The sequence below is a fragment of the Petromyzon marinus genome, chromosome 14 (assembly GCF_048934315.1).
Source record: "Petromyzon marinus isolate PM22_M1 ecotype Great Lakes invasive population chromosome 14, UKy_Petmar_22M1.pri1.0, whole genome shotgun sequence".
Taxonomy (NCBI): Eukaryota; Metazoa; Chordata; class Hyperoartia; order Petromyzontiformes; family Petromyzontidae; genus Petromyzon; species Petromyzon marinus.
The window spans coordinates 8,877,890-8,895,960 of NC_133680.1; the positions used below are offsets into that span (position 1 = coordinate 8,877,890).

The 18,071-nt window shown below is 42.0% G+C and overlaps 2 protein-coding genes across 3 annotated transcripts; both read left to right on the top strand.

The window, feature by feature from the left end:
- Positions 1-779: 779 nt before the first annotated feature.
- On the top strand, positions 780-10,220 carry PHYH (phytanoyl-CoA 2-hydroxylase). The gene is made up of 9 exons (XM_032954128.2): positions 780-921; positions 3,219-3,280; positions 3,414-3,524; positions 3,826-3,994; positions 4,403-4,484; positions 5,913-6,094; positions 7,108-7,257; positions 8,095-8,226; positions 9,143-10,220. Exons 1-9 carry the CDS (start codon positions 847-849, stop codon positions 9,194-9,196), a joined length of 1,017 nt encoding a protein of 338 aa, XP_032810019.1. The 5' UTR covers positions 780-846; the 3' UTR covers positions 9,197-10,220.
- Positions 10,221-10,366: 146 nt separating this feature from the next.
- On the top strand, positions 10,367-17,968 carry UCMA (upper zone of growth plate and cartilage matrix associated). Of its 2 annotated transcripts, XM_032953956.2 has the most exons (5): positions 10,367-10,822; positions 13,370-13,414; positions 15,510-15,596; positions 15,731-15,829; positions 16,448-17,968. In XM_032953956.2, exons 1-5 carry the CDS (start codon positions 10,564-10,566, stop codon positions 16,546-16,548), a joined length of 591 nt encoding a protein of 196 aa, XP_032809847.2. In that variant the 5' UTR covers positions 10,367-10,563; the 3' UTR covers positions 16,549-17,968. The 2 variants fall into 2 exon arrangements, with proteins under 2 accessions (XP_032809847.2, XP_075923182.1); XM_076067067.1 differs by lacking the exons at positions 10,367-10,822; positions 13,370-13,414 and adding an exon at positions 14,054-15,375.
- The last annotated feature ends 103 nt before the right edge of the window (positions 17,969-18,071 follow it).

Sequence of the window (18,071 nt, forward strand, 5' to 3'; positions counted from 1 at the left end):
ACAACGAGGTGAACACTTGGCCATATTGTTGAGACCACCAATTCAAAAAAGTTAAAAGTGTGGCCGTCCCTTCTTCCTGCGTCGCTAAAACAGAGTACTGTTATTCTGTGTATGTTGAATGTTGAACTTCTTTCGCAACTTCATTACCTAACAATGCGTATTTTTGCCAACGTTGGCTGGCTCAATGTTGGCATAATTATCAACGATGGTTCCATATCATTCCAACGTTGGCTCAACGTTATGACAACGTTGGCATTGAACCGTTGGACCAAGGTTGCCCCCAACTTTCCATGCTAACTGCGATAACGTTGCCCTCATACGTCGACCCTCATCTGTGTCTGTTGGGAATCTTCAAGCACATGGTACCTAAATTTTGTTTTAAAGCTTTCGTGACTGCAGTAATTCATATTCTTAGCTCTTTCGGTAAAGTCACGTTGAAAATATATATATTTTATTATTTTGTTGTTTCCCTTCAACGTGACTTCACATGGTACCTGTACATTAAACAAATAAAAATTCGCGCAACAGCCACGATAGCGACTAATTTTTCGAGCAAACGAAATTTTCGCTCAACTACAATAAAAAAAGGTTCATGTAAGTGTGTTTGCTCTATATATTGTATCTTACATACAAACATTAAAACTCCACTCCCTTACTAAGATGGCGCCGGTTATATTGCGCGGCCGCCATTTTGTTTCCCCCCCCCCCACCCTCCTTTGTGAGTCACGTCAGCTCAATCACGCGATTGGTCGATGCGCGGTACGTGGCTAACGCGCCGGGACCAATCGGCGGGGAGCGTAACATGGTGGGTGGGTAGGGGAAGACGAGCTGTGAACGAGCAGAGCGATGGCCGCTGCGAGTGCCCGGCTGCTGGTTCACCTGGGGCACCTGAGGGGACGTCCACCGTCAACGCTGCCCCTCGTATCCTTCACGCGACGACGAACTAGGAACCCATTGCTCGCGACGTCTCCTCGTGGTTACCGCTGTGTGTGTGTGTGCTACTACATGGCGCTGTTGCGGGAGAGTAAAGTTCGCGTCTCTTGTCGTTGTTGTTACACGTGGGTCATATGGAGTCGTGTGGAATGCGGTTGATGTTGCGGATGACTCTTGTTGTTATTATTGCCGGGATTGCATTTGTTGGGGAAACAGCTGCGGGAGAAGCGACACTGCAATGAACAAGTGTTTTAATTCAGGAACGCTTTAATGCCACATTATTTGACGCCTGTAAATAAGCTTGTCATTGCAACCGCACTTAGTGATGCTTTATTACTTGGCATATCGACTGTAAAAAAAATGTACCGTTATGTTTAAACATACTTTTACAGTGCGTAGAGATCGTAATTGCTGTGTGTGGATGCTGTCTCAATTTTATAACGAGTTATTATCACCAAATTACCCGTAATGCGACAGATGTCATGAGCACACCTCCAAAGCTAAGCAGGTTTGAGCCTGGATAGTGTTTAAATGAGCGACCGCTACGCACGCACGGATTGTTAAAGAGTCTGCATGGTTGGCAGCAGAGATGAGGAAAATCCATTGTTGTACTGAGCTTCTATGCGCCCTGGTCTAATAAGCCCCACTACCTGCATTGCGTGGGGAGGCCTTCACCCAGGAGTCGATTAACAAAGTGCTGTGCATGCATTAAATATCAGGAGGCCCGGTACCTGGTTAAATTCAACCTTTGGAAAGAATGTGGTTATTTTAAGAAGACCATGCAACAACATCAGTTGTATGCAAATAGTGTTTAGTTATTAACCAAAGTACTGTACTCTTAATTGCGACTGATGTCATCTTGTCTCGGACGCTATGCAGGGTTGAACCTGGTTTGTACTTGGATGGGTTGTTTCCGAGGCTTGCCAGGTGTTGTAGGCATTATTAGACGACGAGGTGGCCAGGATATTGAATGTTACCTTTGCGTTTGTGGGTTTTCCCTGGGTTCTCTGGTTTCCCCGTCATATGCCAAATACTCATTTATGGAATTGGTCAAATATCCCTGTGCAGGACCCTCCCGAACAAGAGCTTTGAGGGTCAGTGAGACTTTTCTGGGTAATTAATTATTAGCATTAGTATTATGGTTACATGGTATGGGTAAAACGTAAAAATAGTAGATGCAAAACCTTTCTCATTTTAAATGTGTGCTTAATTTGACCACATTACTTGGTGTTTTATCCAGGTATGTATATAATTGCATAATTTAACTTCCATTGTTTTCAATAAAAGTAATAAAACATTTCAAAAGCCGCATGCAGAGCACAGTGCATTGCAAGACATCATGGGGCCAAAGGCTGACAGATTATAAACTAGTGGCGCTCTCAGTGCCTATCCACCTACAGAACTTTGGTCGTTCTTTCATAAGGTCATCATAGGTCATGTAGACCCTTGAAAAACATTGTCCTAAATATAGGTAATTTTTTGGCATGTCATGAAACATTGGTTAGCACACACGTGACTTGTGATCCAGAGATCGCTGGTTCGTTTTCCTGGCGCAGCAGTTTAAACAATGCAAGGTTCTTAAATCCCACCGCCTCTGTCCCCACCCAGCAGTATAAATGGATACACCACAGTCGACCGGCAGATCATGTGTGGTGGGGCTAAACGTCGGTACTATCACCTCTTCAAAGACATGAGCTCATGGAAGGGTATGCCAAATGCCATCAAGGGAACTCTCTAGAGCTCCCTCTAACGGTGACCCCTTTCTCCAGTATTGGCGTGACCATGCAGTTACAGGGCTGTATCTTTATCTTTTACTATTCTTGCCACTTTGTTATCAGTACTTCTTGTAGGGTTAGTCACATGCAGCAGTGCACAGCCCTGCTTCAAAACACCACGGGCAACAAAACTTGCATCAGTGTCATTTGCCTGAAATTATCTGATCTGCAGTGTCAATAATTTCAGTTTTTCTATGATGCCATTGGACCTTCAAAGATGTATGTAGCTATGTTTTGTGGCAGTACAAATTAAGTGGTTTTTTTGTGTGCATTTATCAGTGACTGGGCTGTTATCAGGAATCTCGGTTGGTATGAACACCTTATTCTGAGAGACAACATAGTGTCTTAAGACAGAATCTTGACACACTTAATGACTTAAGAGCAGAGTAATACCACATACTCTATATGAACAGCATGCTTAATACAAGCACAGATGCGAATATATAGTCATAGTCCATTAAGTGTAGTTTAATATTTATTAATGTGGATTTTCCTTAAGTTGGTTATGAGAGCCCCAATCATGTCGGAGCTGCTCAGGCAATGCACCAACCCAACATCCCACTCAAATTCAGGTGCGTATTAAAAGTACAACTCATGAAACTTGTTTTAATTTCAAGCAATAACACTGCGTGCAATTGTTAAGGCAAGACAAATTAAATCGGAGCTTGTCGATGTAATAATAATCACCTTTACCCTCCTTCCCAGATACTCTTTGGATAATGGGATTCTGACACCGAAACAGAGAGAATTCTACGAAGAGAATGGCTTTATCGTCATCAAAGGGCTGGTTCCTAAGACGGATCTGGATAAATACAGGTTATTAATTTAAACAAATGATGTGCTTTTATACATTTTGGCTTGCATACATGAAACTTTCACCACATGCAGCTTGGTCTTTATCACTCCTGCATTACCCACAACACTCCAGACACCATTTGTTACCATCCAAGCAGCACAAGCAGTCTCTGAACATTACTGAATCTCAGCTTGCTTTGTTTTGTAAAAATGTCCTAAGAAGTGCTCTTTCAGTGTTGTGCATCCATTTTAAGCTGCACTTATTTTAAAAGGCTTCTTGTTCACTTGCCCTACTAAAGCAGTGCCCTCTATACACACACAGGAACCAGTTTGAAAAGATTTGCCGTCTGGAGATGACCGTACCGGGCATGGTGGTCATGCGAGACATTGCCATAGCCAAATCCGAGTTTGTCCCTGACCAAAAAGCCATCACCAAGATCCAGGATTTCCAGAATGATCCTGTTCTGTTCGAGTACTGCGAGCATCCAAAGGCACGTGCCTGCCTCTTGTTGACACAGCGCAGATACAAAAAAACACCGCTGCAAACACAATGCTGGCTCAATGGAGCTCATATTATCCAGCTTTTACATCTAATTTATTGAGTGGGGGTTTTCTGCTACCGGGTCAAGCTGTGCTTACCAGAGAATGCCATAAGACTTTTTTTAAACCGCTCACATTTGTTACCACTCATTGTGCATTGCCTTGACTTGAAAACGTAGCCTGGCATGAATTAATCATTAAGACACTTGTGAAAAGTCAGCAAGAGTTCTGTTCCAAGTGAAACCACTTCACTCTTCATTTTCAGACGGCTAATTATGAATAATGAAATAGATGTTTACTTTAAAACGTGTGTAAAGTGTTTATTTCGTGACTAAAGTTTAATGTTTATTCACTGGCAGGTCATCCAGTATGTGGAAGCTTTCACAGGATCCAACATTATGGCCATGCACACGATGCTCATCAACAAACCTCCTGACCCTGGTAATAATTCATCCTGCCTTCATTTGCTCACATTTTAGGACTGCTTTTAATTTGCATGTGTTCAAATTGTTGGATCATATGTTAAGACCCTTTGGACATTTTAAAGATGTCAGTTCATGATTTATAAATAAACCTATTCCAGTTCTGAAACTGCACTTCACAAAAATAACAAACTTGTGCAATAGGTGGAATGAAATATTGCACTATTTATGTCAATAAATGTCACTGCTGCATTGCAAGGGTATAAATGTAATACTTTGAAGTGTTAAATTGCAATAAACGCCAGATAAACTCACCTCTGATATACAAATGTCCGTGGACTTATAAATATACAAATTACCACCAACATTTTTTAATGTTTAATCGACTACAGGAGGCCTTGACCAGCTTGCATACAACAATAATTACCATTCGTGCCCGTGGCCTGGAATCCAAACTAGATCACTGAGATTGTATCGGAGCACATGAACGGTGATGCTACCGGCCTCTTTATATTCCATAGAATGTAATTTGGCATTAATACAGTGGAGTCCATGCTTAAAACTAAAAGCTATTCCAATCGCCAATATTTTAATATTTTATTAACTCAATATTTTTGGACAAAGAAGTTTTAACCCAAACTCTACAAAAGTTTGTTGATACAGGTTTTGACTGAATTTTTATTTAAAGCTTTCGTGACTGCAGTAATTCATATTCTTGGTTCTTTCGGTAAAGTCACGTTGAAGGGAAACAATAAAATAAGGAAGGATTTGATAAACCATTTCGGGTCTTAATTGATTGTTCACGCTTACGGTGGCTTTCAGAGAGCATACATTAATTTTTCGTCTCCCCCCTCCTCTTTTCCGAACATAGATGGACTCGTCCTTATAAACAAACTGCCAAATCGCTGTCCGTGGTTCTAACGGCGAAAAATAAATAAATAGATAAATACAAACCGCCACTTCTTTCAAATGTTTCTTGCCGTTGGTTTTTCACACCTGATGATAACTGTTTGTGTTACAGTCGAAACGTCGTGAGAATTTTATTGTTTAATATAGATTTTGTTATTTTATTGTTTTCCTTCAACGTGACTTTACCGAAAGAACAAAAATATAGGTTTTGACTGGTACTAAATCCAAATCTGCAATTATACTTTCGATAGAATATATGATCCCGATCATTACTGAACCATGTAATTTGGCTCATGTGGAGTGTGACACTTAAGCCGATAGAAAGCAAAACCCTTCATTGGTTACTACTTACTATGTTGCGTTCAAAGAGACAGTTTTAATAGTAAAGTTGCTACGCATTCATACAAGTGATACAGATTGGAAGAATGCGACGTGACCCTTGAAAAGAACTGTGTAGACCCCAATGGGTTATTTACTCGGGTTATAAACTTCTGAGAATGTTTACCTCCTAATCCACCCATCCATACAACCCACCCAGGCTCCAAGACGTCACGCCACCCGATGCACCAAGACTTGCACTACTTCCCATTTCGTCCGGCCGACCGCATTGTGTGCTCGTGGACCGCCATGCAGACCATCAACCGGCAGAACGGCTGCCTGGTTGTGTTGCCCGGCACTCACAAGGGGGAGCTCAAGCAGCACGACTACCCTGAGTGGGAGGTGAGTGCGGCAAGGGGCAAGCAGCCTTCCCGCCAATAAGTGGCAACACTCGCGGTAGTCACACAAAGCACCACCTCCCGTTCCCTTGTGCATTCGCTCGTGTGTCACCGCTAAGTAACTGTGTATCCATTCATGGATTCAAATCGATTTTTTCACTTGTAATACACGCATCAAAGTGCGTGTTTGACAATAATGGAGCAGATTTCATTCGCGAGCTTAACCAATGAGTCTATCTCCCGCATGAGGCATGTAACGATTTATCCACAGCAACAATTTGAAAAATTATGGTGGTTCAGGGTCACATTTCAATAAAAAAAGCCTCTTTCTCATTTTTACCATATTATTTGTATTGGGTTTTTTTGTTCATTTTCACTTCATTACCCCTCATCAGCAAATTGTTATGTTCGTAAATTGTTTATTCTCATATCGCTGGTTTGGTGGACTCATGCAGCCAGTCAGATGACTTGTGCACACAGCAAATGGGCATCCTCATCCATGTGTGTGGGAGTGGAAGTGCAGCGTGCTGCACTACGAACCTAGTGACTTGAGTAAGGTTCCCGCTCAAGGCCAACATCACTGACGATTATTATCTGAACTGGTCCGAGGCCTCCCCGAGGTCAAATCCGCCTCAAATGAGTAGTATCTGGTGCAATGTGTGAATATCGCCATGAGGCAGAAAGCCAGCCAGGTGTGGTGCCGGCCTGCATAGATGCTCGCTAACAGGACTTGCCCCAAAAGTCTGTTGAGGCGATACAGGGGATCTTTGTCGTGGTTCGTGCACTGAACTATGAACTCAGCAGCCTGAATTCAGTTCCTGCTTATGGCCAACAGTGGCGACAAATATCTGAACCGGTCCTGGTCCTCCCCTAGGTCAACTCAGCTTTAAATTAGTATTTGGTGTTGTGTGTAAACATCAGCACCCACCCCGTTTTGCCGTGCCGGCCTTCATAGGTGCTTACTAACAGCGCTTGCCCCAGCAGTGAGTTGAAGGATCTTTGTGTGCGTGCACGCAGGGCGGCGTGAACAAGATGTATCACGGCGTGCGGGACTATGACCCGACGATGCCGCGCGTTCACCTGGACATGGAGGAGGGTGACACCGTGTTCTTCCATCCCCTACTCATCCACGGATCCGGCATGAACAACACTGATGGTTTCCGCAAGGTGGGGCCACTTACACCACTACCGTCATCTGCACCGAAACAGGTTTTTGTTTTATATTATTTGGGTCTTTCGGTAAAGTCACGTAGATAGGTTGAAAGAAAATGACAAAAAAAACTACGATGTTTCGATCACAACACAAGCGATCGTCATCAGGAGGATCAGATGAACCTATCTACGTGACTTTACTGAAAGACCCAAAGAATATGAATTGCTGCAGTCATAAAAGGCTGAAGGAAATTTATTTATTTATTTATTCTCACCCCAATTTGCCAGCTGCACTCTATTTATGTCTCAAGTCAAGTTGTCTCCTTGCCCGTACGAGTGTTGGCCGTTGCTCATCGCCATTGGTGGCCATGGTCCAGTGGAGGAAATTAGACAGCCTTCATAAAAGGGCCAGGGTTTCCCAAGGCAAACCACTGTAAACGGCTGAGTTAATTGCCAATGGATGACATTTTTATTTCACGCTTGAATAAAACTGATGACAGTTGGTGTGGGCAGGTAGTAGGATGGTGGTGTGTTGGCAGAACATTTTTTGGGGTGCTAAAAACATATGGATTGGTTAATCACGTATATAATCGTGTTTGAGACTTCGGCAGAGCTGGAAGGTGAATATTAAATGTAAATACAAAAAATATGTGGCTGACCTATCAGTAGGGATTTTTTAACGTCACATTATCCCCTCATTTCGTGTTTTCTCTCGTTAATATTTCAACTACCCATTCAGAAATCGGTCAAGCATCACAATGCAGGATCATCTATAAGATAGTCTCGTGAGACTCAGATACAACTTTCTTGGATAAATAAATAACATCCTTTTTGTTTCCTCAATCTGCGCAGTCTATCTCCTGCCACTACGCCAGCAGCGAGTGCAACTACATCGAGGTGAAGGGCACGAGCCAGGAGAACATTGAGAATGAGGTGAAGGACATTGTTCGAAAACGCCACGGCATCACGGAGCTCGACTTCTCGGTACGCAACTCTGTTTTGAACGCTTTTCTGAGCATTGGTGTCGTAGTTATGGCCCTGCACTACAAACCCGGCCACCTAATGTCAGTGGGGAGTGATATCTGAACCTCTACTGATCCTCCACTAGGTTGACCCAGCCTTCAATAAGTACCTGGTGCTGATGTGTAAATATCAGCACTGGGGGAGACAAAGGCGGCCGGGTGTGGTTCTTGCCACAACACCCCCTCGTGTGCCGTGCCAACCTTTATAGGCGCTCACTAACTAACAGCACTTACCCACACAGTTTGTAAAGCTACATGGGGAATATTTGTCTTCGAAGTCAACAGACTGCACTATGACCCTAATAACCCATGTTTTATTCCTCGGTGTGGTAGGTAACACCATTGCTGATTGCTCTCTGAACCTGGACGTAGTCGCCCTTAGGTTAATGCAGTTTAAAATAGAACCTCGGTGCAATGTGTCAACATTAGCACTAGGAATAAGGACAAAGATTCTCCATGTACCTGCATTGTGCTGAGACCTGCAGTTAGTATGGATCATTTGGTCAGGCGACATGCACATGGCTGCATTTGTCTCCCCTATTGCTGATGCTGGCATCCTGCACCAAAGCCTCTCTTTAGGAGTTGATCTAGGGGAGACCAGCTTCATATTCAAGTGTTTTGAGGCTTTTATGCTGGGTCATGATTAGTGCACAAGCACTATGTCAAACTTGTGCGGCCCATTGAGGTGAAGGGCTGCTCATGTGGCTCACTAACTAGTCTAGGATTGCCCATCACTGCAATATACCAAAATAATAACGATACGCGAAAACATGAATGTATTTCACAGTTGTTCAGTGCGTAATAACTGCCTGTGCACTATTTAATACATTTGGTTGGGGAGTTGTGAGATTGACGGTGCCCGCGTTGGCTGCACGCAGGACGTGTGGCGCATCAAGGGACGACTCGTGAATGGAGAGAGGCTGCAGCTGTGAGGGGGCTCCGCCACGCGCCTTCACGCCACTGATGGTTCCCTTAGAATCCCTGCCACCCAATCATGTGTCCCCTTTAATATGCCTTAAATGTATCTTCTATTTCAGACCCAATAGTCATAAAGCAGCAGTTATTAAAGCCATTGGCCGCACCATCCTGGTCAATATATGGGGTCATTCACGGATTACATGCACACTGGATATCCCATCTTCAAGCAGAACAGAAGTACTTGAAAGTAATGCATACCTCACATGAGTAGTGGTGAAAATTCTATGCAAGTGCTGGTGAACCACGTCTCCTCATATGACGTCACGTGGCGTCCTCAAAACGTCTGTACATGTAACAACTAATCTGGACCTCTTTTCTCCAGGTCTCGCTTCTACCTCGCTACTCTCGCTATAATCTCACTCATCTTTATCTCTTGTCTGCAGCTATATTATCTCGTGCATCTCTCAGATCCGTGTTTCTCTGTCTTGGCGAGCCATATCTCTCAGCGGGCCATATGGGTCGACAGATGAAGAACTCTTTCGTAGAGCCACTACATAAGCTGATATTCTGATCTGCAATGCCTTTGTGTTCTGAAATGTTTTCACATGTTTTAAGTAATTCGTTAATGCTTCCATGAGTTTCTGATTCTGTTGGCTGTTGTGACTCGCACATTTCACATTAGATGTTTTAGCAAGCAAAAAAAATAACCATTTTAACTTAGGAAGAGCATTTTGATTTTATTTGACATTTGAAGTACCTAATTTCTGTGGTAAAACCATAAATGAGTTTCATCTCGAGTGTTTATCTTGTTGAACGATGATGGGGACTGTTCCAGCACTTTTGAGGAAGGTTTCCTCTGGACAATATGGGGTTAAAACTTGGCACTTTCTTGGTTTTGATTTTGCAATGATAACAGTTTTCTGCATATAAAGCAAATGCTGTTAATTGTAAAACGTAAATGTAGAGGTGAGTCCTAAAAGATGTAATACCTCACTATAAATGAGTTTGAAATTATTTTTAATAAAGTGTTTAAATTCATCACTAGTTCGTGCTCATTATTTTAGTATCTGCTCTTGAATGGACTTTTTGTTTTGTTTTAGTGACCGAGTATCCCTATTCATCAAATGGACACGTAACATTGTTAAAATTGAGTTGCAAATCATTAACACAACGTGAGATTTGAGTTATGACATTGAAAGATGTTGACCCAGGATATTTAAGTAATGTTACTGATGGTAGTGTGCTGTGCTCATTCCTCATTGAAATGTGCTAGATCACACAGCAAAGTGATTAAATTGTGAATAATCTGATCATTGGGCTCTTCGGCACATGTATACATCTTAGAATTTCTTCATAAAAGGTGAAGATGTGAGCTTCTTGTATGAAAAAGATTGATTGTCTGAAACTTGAGCAAAACTTTCAGCGGCAACTACTGGGATCATGGCCAATCTGTGCGTCTCACTGCTTGGCCAATCGTCACCATATAATCTGCATGCCAGACACACACAGACACGCACACACACACACACGCACCTTGAGGCGTGTAGCCCAGATGATCACACATTCGGCTGGTTTGGAGGGACCAGCAGGAGCCATGACTCGCACAGCGCTCTCTCTGCTCGTCCTTGTGCTCTTCTCCTGTAAGTCGTCCCCTCACGGAGGCCCAGCACCACTCACCCCTGCAGCTCAAGTGCCACATTGGGGTGCCACGTTGGCGAGACGTTTACTGCCTTGCGTGGTATACAGGAGTTGGTGGGTTCGATCCAGATCCTGACGCCTGTATATTTGTAGTTTGCATGTCTCTCCGTTGTCGTGTGGTGGATTTATCCGGATCCTCCGGTTTTTCCATCCACATTTTAGAAACGTGCGTTTTAGAGTATTTGGCTGCTATAAATTCCCACATGATAAGCCACTTCGTTGATATGTCACTTGTGGCTCGGAAGCTTATGAAAAGGAGCTTCATAGCTCAGTGGGCCTTATCTGGTAAACTAAAAATACAGTAGTTTAGTTTTACATTGTCTGTTTATTGGTGAACTTAATAGGAATGTGAGCTACGCATGCCGACAGGTCTGAGTTGAGCTATAGATGAAGGAAAAGCTTCTAAGGAAAGTCTATGGGTTTTGTGTTACAATGAGTACAGTTCAATAGTACATTTACGTATATAATGAGCATTTGCTTATGGTTATCAATGATGCAATTGCAAATTAACATGCATTTTTGCTTATGCATATTTTTTCAGGCCTCGGCTTGTAATATTTTAAATGCGCGAAATGTTTATAATAAGATACATATTTACAATATAGTGTTGCAATAACATGGGTCATGTTTATTTTGAATTGTATTCAAATGAATAAAATAGTGCTGTATATAGTTTGTATAATTTGTGGTAGCGTTATCACACTGTGTAGTCATACATTGACGATTCAATTAAATTCAATAGTTTGTATTTCTCACCAATCACAGTCAAAAATGTTACGTAGTGTTCATCAAAATATGCAAATTTTAACAAAAGCTGGAACTACCCTAAACTCAATATTTGGATAAAACTCAATTACCAGTTGTGTATAGTGATTTTCTTTGTTACTGACAATATACTTTACATATTATTTGTGTTTAGATATTAGAATATTTAGACTGGAGGAATCCGATGAGCTATAAAGCTCTTTTTCACAGATATCGAGGAGATACATTTGCTTTATTTAGAATTTGTAATTCATGATTGAACTCAATGCACCAGATGACACTCAGTTATACTAACTTTAAGGCTCCCTAACATGGGTTCTGTATCGGATGGGGCACAGTAGCCACCTCCAACAGAGCCAATGGTTTGATGACAAGTTCACTGTAAACTGTCATCTGGACAAATTGGCATGCGATTTTAAAGAAAAAATCGTCTTAAACTTAACTAAAATGTCATTACTGCTACATTACTGTCTAAATGCGAAAATGGGCGAAACAATGGATAACTAATATCCTGTCTTCCTGTGGGAAAGCACGTCACCTTGTCGTTTCATACTTATGTTGGTACTTTGTGTATTCTTAGTTAGTGTATGTACAGCAACACAAGATGTTTTCGTAAATTGTATCTGAGAAACAAAGGCGCGCATTTATATATGCCGGTGAGTCGGTACAACATCCAATGGGAATTAACTGCAGAAATTGTTAAGAGGAGCTGAATAAAGAAGGCTGAAAAGTTGGGCTCAAAGTAAATGAGTTGCAGTCACGAAAGATTTAAATCGAAATTTAAATGAGTTGCGTTCATCAAGTGTGATCAACAACTCTCAGACGGAGACAGCTGCTAAACGCAGGTCAGTTATTCAAAGTGGACAGAGATGAAACTGATTTCATAATCAGGTGGACAACCGTGGGCTGGAGTGCTTTGTAAAGCTTGATGATGAAAAGCAATGTGCCTAAGGAATACAATTATAATATATTATCAGCGAATATTAGCCGCTCTGACACGTGCCTCGTAAACGTGGACATGGACAAAGAAAATGGAACAGCGCACAAATCAAGAGATGCATTCTTAGAATTGTATTGGGAGTGGAACCCATACATTGGAAGACATATACTGCATGCTAGAGACTTCATATTGACTCTTGAGAAAAGTGGGCTAGAGCAGGTTATCATCGCAAGACAGGATGATGGTCGGTGGTTGAGAATAACAATGGGGTGGCAGACAAGAGGGGAATGCTGTCTCAGAGGACGCTTGCCATGATGGAGGGATGACATCGGCTCGTGTGCACACGTCCCGGGTGGATTGCCACATCGCAGAACCCCATGTGGGATGATGGCAGCGCCTTGGGGAGACCTCAATCCAGCAGTGAATGAATCATGGTTGATGACGATTATCCAACGGGGTGGAGTGGCGCTTAGATTGCTTCGTTCACTGCACTACGAACTCGGCAACCTCAAAATGTGATTCCTGACCAGGTCATTGGCACTCCTCCATTTCACCAATGTGCAATGACCACTGTGGCGATTTATCACTCATCAAACACTCAAGAGTGACACTTTGTCGATGGACAAAGGCTGTAATTCAAATCAATGTCCTATGCTATAGTGAAAGGGTTTGCTTAGGCGTATGTGTGTGTTCACAATTCCTTGTTTTTGAGCGAATCCACTCCGGTTATTGTTGCATTGACCCGACACTGCCTGAAATGGTATGCCACGGTTTTGCTTAACAGGCATCCAGGAGGGCAGAGCAGCTACACTCATGAAGACAATTCAAGGTAACGCAACTTGCAGCATCACCACCACCGCAACCTTAACACCAGACACTTACGAAAACCCTCACAGCCGAGGTAGCAACTCCGTGACTTTCTGTATCCGTATTAAGGGATGCTCCGGAAAGACGGACCCCCAAATGTCATGGGGTCGGAAATGGATCACATCACCCACACACGGGCGCGTCTCCACGACTTAAGCTTGAAACACAAGAGCAAATGTCATGGTGTCGCGTTGCAGGGCTGTTCCCTGCAAGTCACAGCTCTCCCGTAATAATGAATTATGGAAACCAACAGGAATGCTTCATTCTTTAAAAACACGCGAGTGAAACTCGTGAACACAATAAAAAAAATCGGGTAAAAGATGTAACCATTAGAGGGGAAAGTTTCATAGTTCATAGTTCCATTTATTTGGTATAGCCCTGTGAGCCATTCGGCTCTTGAATCGGGTGCAACCGCAACAAACAAAAAACATGAACAAGAAAACATCTTTAAGTGATTATGTGACAGTGCAAACAGAAAATCCAGGAAAAAAACATCAAAATATTCCTGAAATAGCACTGTACACCAATGCTGTCTGCAAAAATCCCAGTGGGATGCAAGTCAGACAACAACAACAACAACCACAAGACAACTAAGATTAAGGCCATCAGTCTAACTCCGTACTACAATAAACAAAAAGATGGCCAAACCAAAAAACTTTTCGAAATCACCAAAATAAAGCCATAAATGCAATGTAACAGTGATAATAGGGACTGTGACCGAATTTTTAACAATAACTATATATTCTTAGCTCTTTCGGTAAAGTCACGTTGAAGGGAAACAATAAAATAATAAAATATATAAAACAATAAAAATTCTCACGCCTTTTCGACCATAATGCAAACGGTCGTCATCAGGTGTGAAAAACCAACGGCAAGAAACATTTGAAAGAAGTGTCGGTTTGCATTTATTTATTTTTAAACGGTGTATTTATTTATTTTTTAAAAAAGCTTTCAATCAAAATAACTACATAAATAACATGTAACACCAAACCCTAGAGCCATAGCTGGCTGCATGAGTCACTCAACAACAGGAGCATCAGCCGGAGTATCACATTTTTCAATGCACCTTTAAGATCAGCACACTAAATCAAAATACAGTTAATACTTTGCAGCGGTCATCCGGAGCGAAACATTTGATTTTATGTGCACTGGAAGAGAACAGGTTTAGACTGAGCATATGCCGTGGGTATGGACACATAGGGATGCACTGATTTGATTGTAGTCAATGGTCCCAATATCTATCATTTGCTGACAAATGGCTATGACAAACCATTACATCAATGCTAATAGTAAGTTACTGTGTGCCAGACTCAAACATCGGACATGAAGGTTAACCACAACACTGCTATCAATATTTAGGTATCCTTTATGCAAGAGAAAATGCATACTTTATTAGGCTCTCGCCTGAATATGGGCACATACTTAATTTATAATGCAATGACATTAAAATAAAAGCTCCTTAATGGAACTGGTCAAACATCCCAATTCAGTACTCTCCAGAAAATGTATTTACTCAACGAGATAGTCCTGAAAAATAAATTGCGTTATGACTATTCAAGCAGTCCTCGACTAAAGAACGGGTTACGTTCCTTAGGCCCTTTCGCAAGTCGATTTGTTCCTATCTCGGAACTCAATATGTATTTGTTCAGTTAGCGTTATAAAATGTGATACGGTTCAACAAAAAAATGGAAGCATTGTTAAATTAATAAACAATAAATATACATTTGCATGTGATACTATAATACTGTATTATAAATCCAGTAAAACATCAAATAAACACGAAAATAAAATATAAATGCTATTTTCACTTACCTCGAGTCGAACGGTTAACTGTTGTTGTGCATCACATGGGATGCTGGGACTCTCGACAACTCACGGAAGATCGCTCCGTCGAACAAAATAGTCCCGCGGTTCAATTCAAAAGTACAACCAAACGCTCGCAACTCGGATGGTTAAAATATCTTACGGCAGTTTGTTCGAAAGTGCGGATGTTCGTAAGTCATGCGTTCGTATCTCGGGGACTGCCTGCACTATGTTTTTTATCCACCTGCTTGCAGATCCGAATGCGGTGTTTGTGCGAGAGGAGACAGCAGCCAGCTTCCTCCGTCCCCGCCGCTCGGTCAAGCTGCCGCGTGAAACCATCGGTGAGTGAGCGAGCCTTGCGATCCATCATAACCCTCGCTCTAACAGCAGCCTACAATGTGTATCGGCGGAGGTCCAGGGCTTCGCGACCGTTCGGTTCGAGGTCACATTGATAATGCGCACGCGTGTGGGACAGCGGAGCAGACGCAGAGCCTCTTGGCAGACAAGCGCCGCACGGAATACCGCGAGGAGCAGATCAAGGCACGGGAGAACTTTGCTGAGGAAGAGCGATCTGGTAAGGAGCGGCCAGTCACAATCCACAGACATATCTTCATCTGGATCACATTGCTCTCATATTTCAAAACTGCAGAAATATGGTAGCTTATTGGACAGGATTATTAATGGTGTTTTCAAGTTATCAAAGTACCATGGCCTGATTGATTTTATATATTTGAAATGCCGTTATTTGTGCTTCTAGAGTTGAGACAATCGTCATCCTGATCTATTCACTGCTAGACGAAGTTTTCTCCGTGGAAATGCCATTCCTCGTCTTGTGATGTCATAATCCATCCTGTGCATGAGCCGACCTCATTGCTCCATCCTTGTGGTAGTCATACTCTGGTGTTTTTTGCTTTGGAGCAAAGATGGTATCATTGCCACCATCCAATCCAATTAAACGTTAACTTGTAGCTGTTAAAGGGGTAAAGCAAGTGCAAAATCAAACTGTGGAGTCAACGGTGGCCACGAGTTTAGTTTGTTAACTTGAAAGCTCGCATTTTGCTTGAAGCATCAAATGGCAAAAAGTATTACTGCTGTAAGCCATGTTTTTTTTAGTTTTATCTTAATGCCGTGGCAGTTAGGGTTATAGTCCGTCGCTCAGTTGTGTGCGATCAACGCTGTTTGTCCTCCGCAGAGACGTACGAGCAGACCCGGGAGGCGACCGAGTCGTGGAGAGAATACCACTACGACGGACTCTACCCCTCCTACCGCTTAAACCGCCACATTCCCTACTGAGCCACACAAAGAGGACTCAAGAGCCAGCAGAAATCCATTGAGGCACTCGACAACAATGTGCTATGCACATCACCACCAGAACCCAAGATATGCTGCCAACTGCTGAGCCTAAACAGATTATTAATATCAATAAACCGTGCGCAAAGTAATAAACGCATGAGCAGGCAATATTAATGTTCAGTGGACGCATTATTTGTAGTTTAACAATCAACAAAACCTGCATACTTGTGGTAGGATACACATGGCCATTTCTGGTTGGATGATAGCTTTTAAATAAGCTACTTCCCATCAAAATCAGTCCAGTTATGAAGTTTAATTTTGGGATTATTAAATCGTGGCCTAGCGTGTACCCACTATATTGGATTTTATATATTGGGTCAAATCCAAAAGTGATCAAACATAATACGCAACCGTTATCCTATTTAAACTCACAGATGAGTGATGGTGCAAATGGCTCGTACTGGATGTGAAATATTTTGGTCTCCTAAAATAGCCACACCTAGAGACCCAAGAGCTTGCAGCAATGTCCCTTCAAGTGCACCTTTTACACAAATTGATATCGATAGCTTTACAAACACGTTTATGTTGTAATGTTCATAACTAAATGACCACAATTATCCATCCAGAACTACCAATACTAGTTTTTTGTCTACATGGTATACATTTTTGCAACAAATATCAGCAAGCCTATTTGCTTGTATGTTAAATTCAGATTTTCTTTTAAAAGCTTGTCTTAGCATAAAATGTTGCAAAGTCCATTTTCATATTTGAATTGCTTCCTGCTTTAGTGTAATACTTTAGTTACAAAACGCGAATAAATCTTTTGTTGGAACGTTAAAATACTAGTATTTTTTAAACATTTCACCAGTTTTTACTGTGCCCATACACATGAGTTGAGCAGATTTGATCCTTAAAATTCCACACACTACATTGGCAAATTCTACACCACAGTGGCACACGAAACACCGTGTGCTCAACATGTGAAGGTGATAAAAAAGTCCCTTGTCAAGTGATAAAGAGGTCCCTTGTCAAGTCTGCTTAAACTGATGGGGCAATGCTAGTGGCGAGCAGCTATTACAACTGGCACGGCCAGTTGAGGCAGTGGGGCTGCCACTGTCTGGATGTATGCATCTCAAACACGAACGTGTGACACTGCGCAAGGTCACTTAAGGCTGAGTAAATCTTAAACCCAGACTAGTTCATATAGCCAATGGTCTGTAGTTAGATAAGAGACAATATAATTACGTTAACTTACGAAAATGTATTTCTGGAAATGTTAGCCCTGCAAGAAATACCTGCATTTAACAGCTAAAGTATGATAAAAAAACTATGAAATATTTATTGGTTAACTTTAGAACATTTATTCATTAAAGTACAAACACCAACAGTGACCTGCACTCAATAAAAATGTTGACTTACACCGCATGCCTAAAACCTGGAAATCAGGGTCAAAGACATCTTAAAAGTAACTTTCAATGCTTTAGCAATTAAATGCTGACTTCAACGATAAAAAAAACCCAAGC

Bases quoted from the DNA above. Each gene is read 5' to 3' on its own strand.
- PHYH (XM_032954128.2), top strand. From the start codon at position 847: ATGGCCGCTGCGAGTGCCCGGCTGCTGGTTCACCTGGGGCACCTGAGG. The intron at 922-3,218 runs GTATCCTTCACG...GTTGGTTATGAG, and splicing joins CACCGTCAACGCTGCCCCTC to AGCCCCAATCATGTCGGAGC. The intron at 4,485-5,912 runs GTAATAATTCAT...CAACCCACCCAG, and splicing joins CAACAAACCTCCTGACCCTG to GCTCCAAGACGTCACGCCAC.
- UCMA (XM_032953956.2), top strand. From the start codon at position 10,564: ATGAAAAAGATTGATTGTCTGAAACTTGAGCAAAACTTTCAGCGGCAA. The intron at 13,415-15,509 runs GTAACGCAACTT...ACCTGCTTGCAG, and splicing joins ACTCATGAAGACAATTCAAG to ATCCGAATGCGGTGTTTGTG. The intron at 15,597-15,730 runs GTGAGTGAGCGA...CGTGTGGGACAG, and splicing joins GCTGCCGCGTGAAACCATCG to CGGAGCAGACGCAGAGCCTC.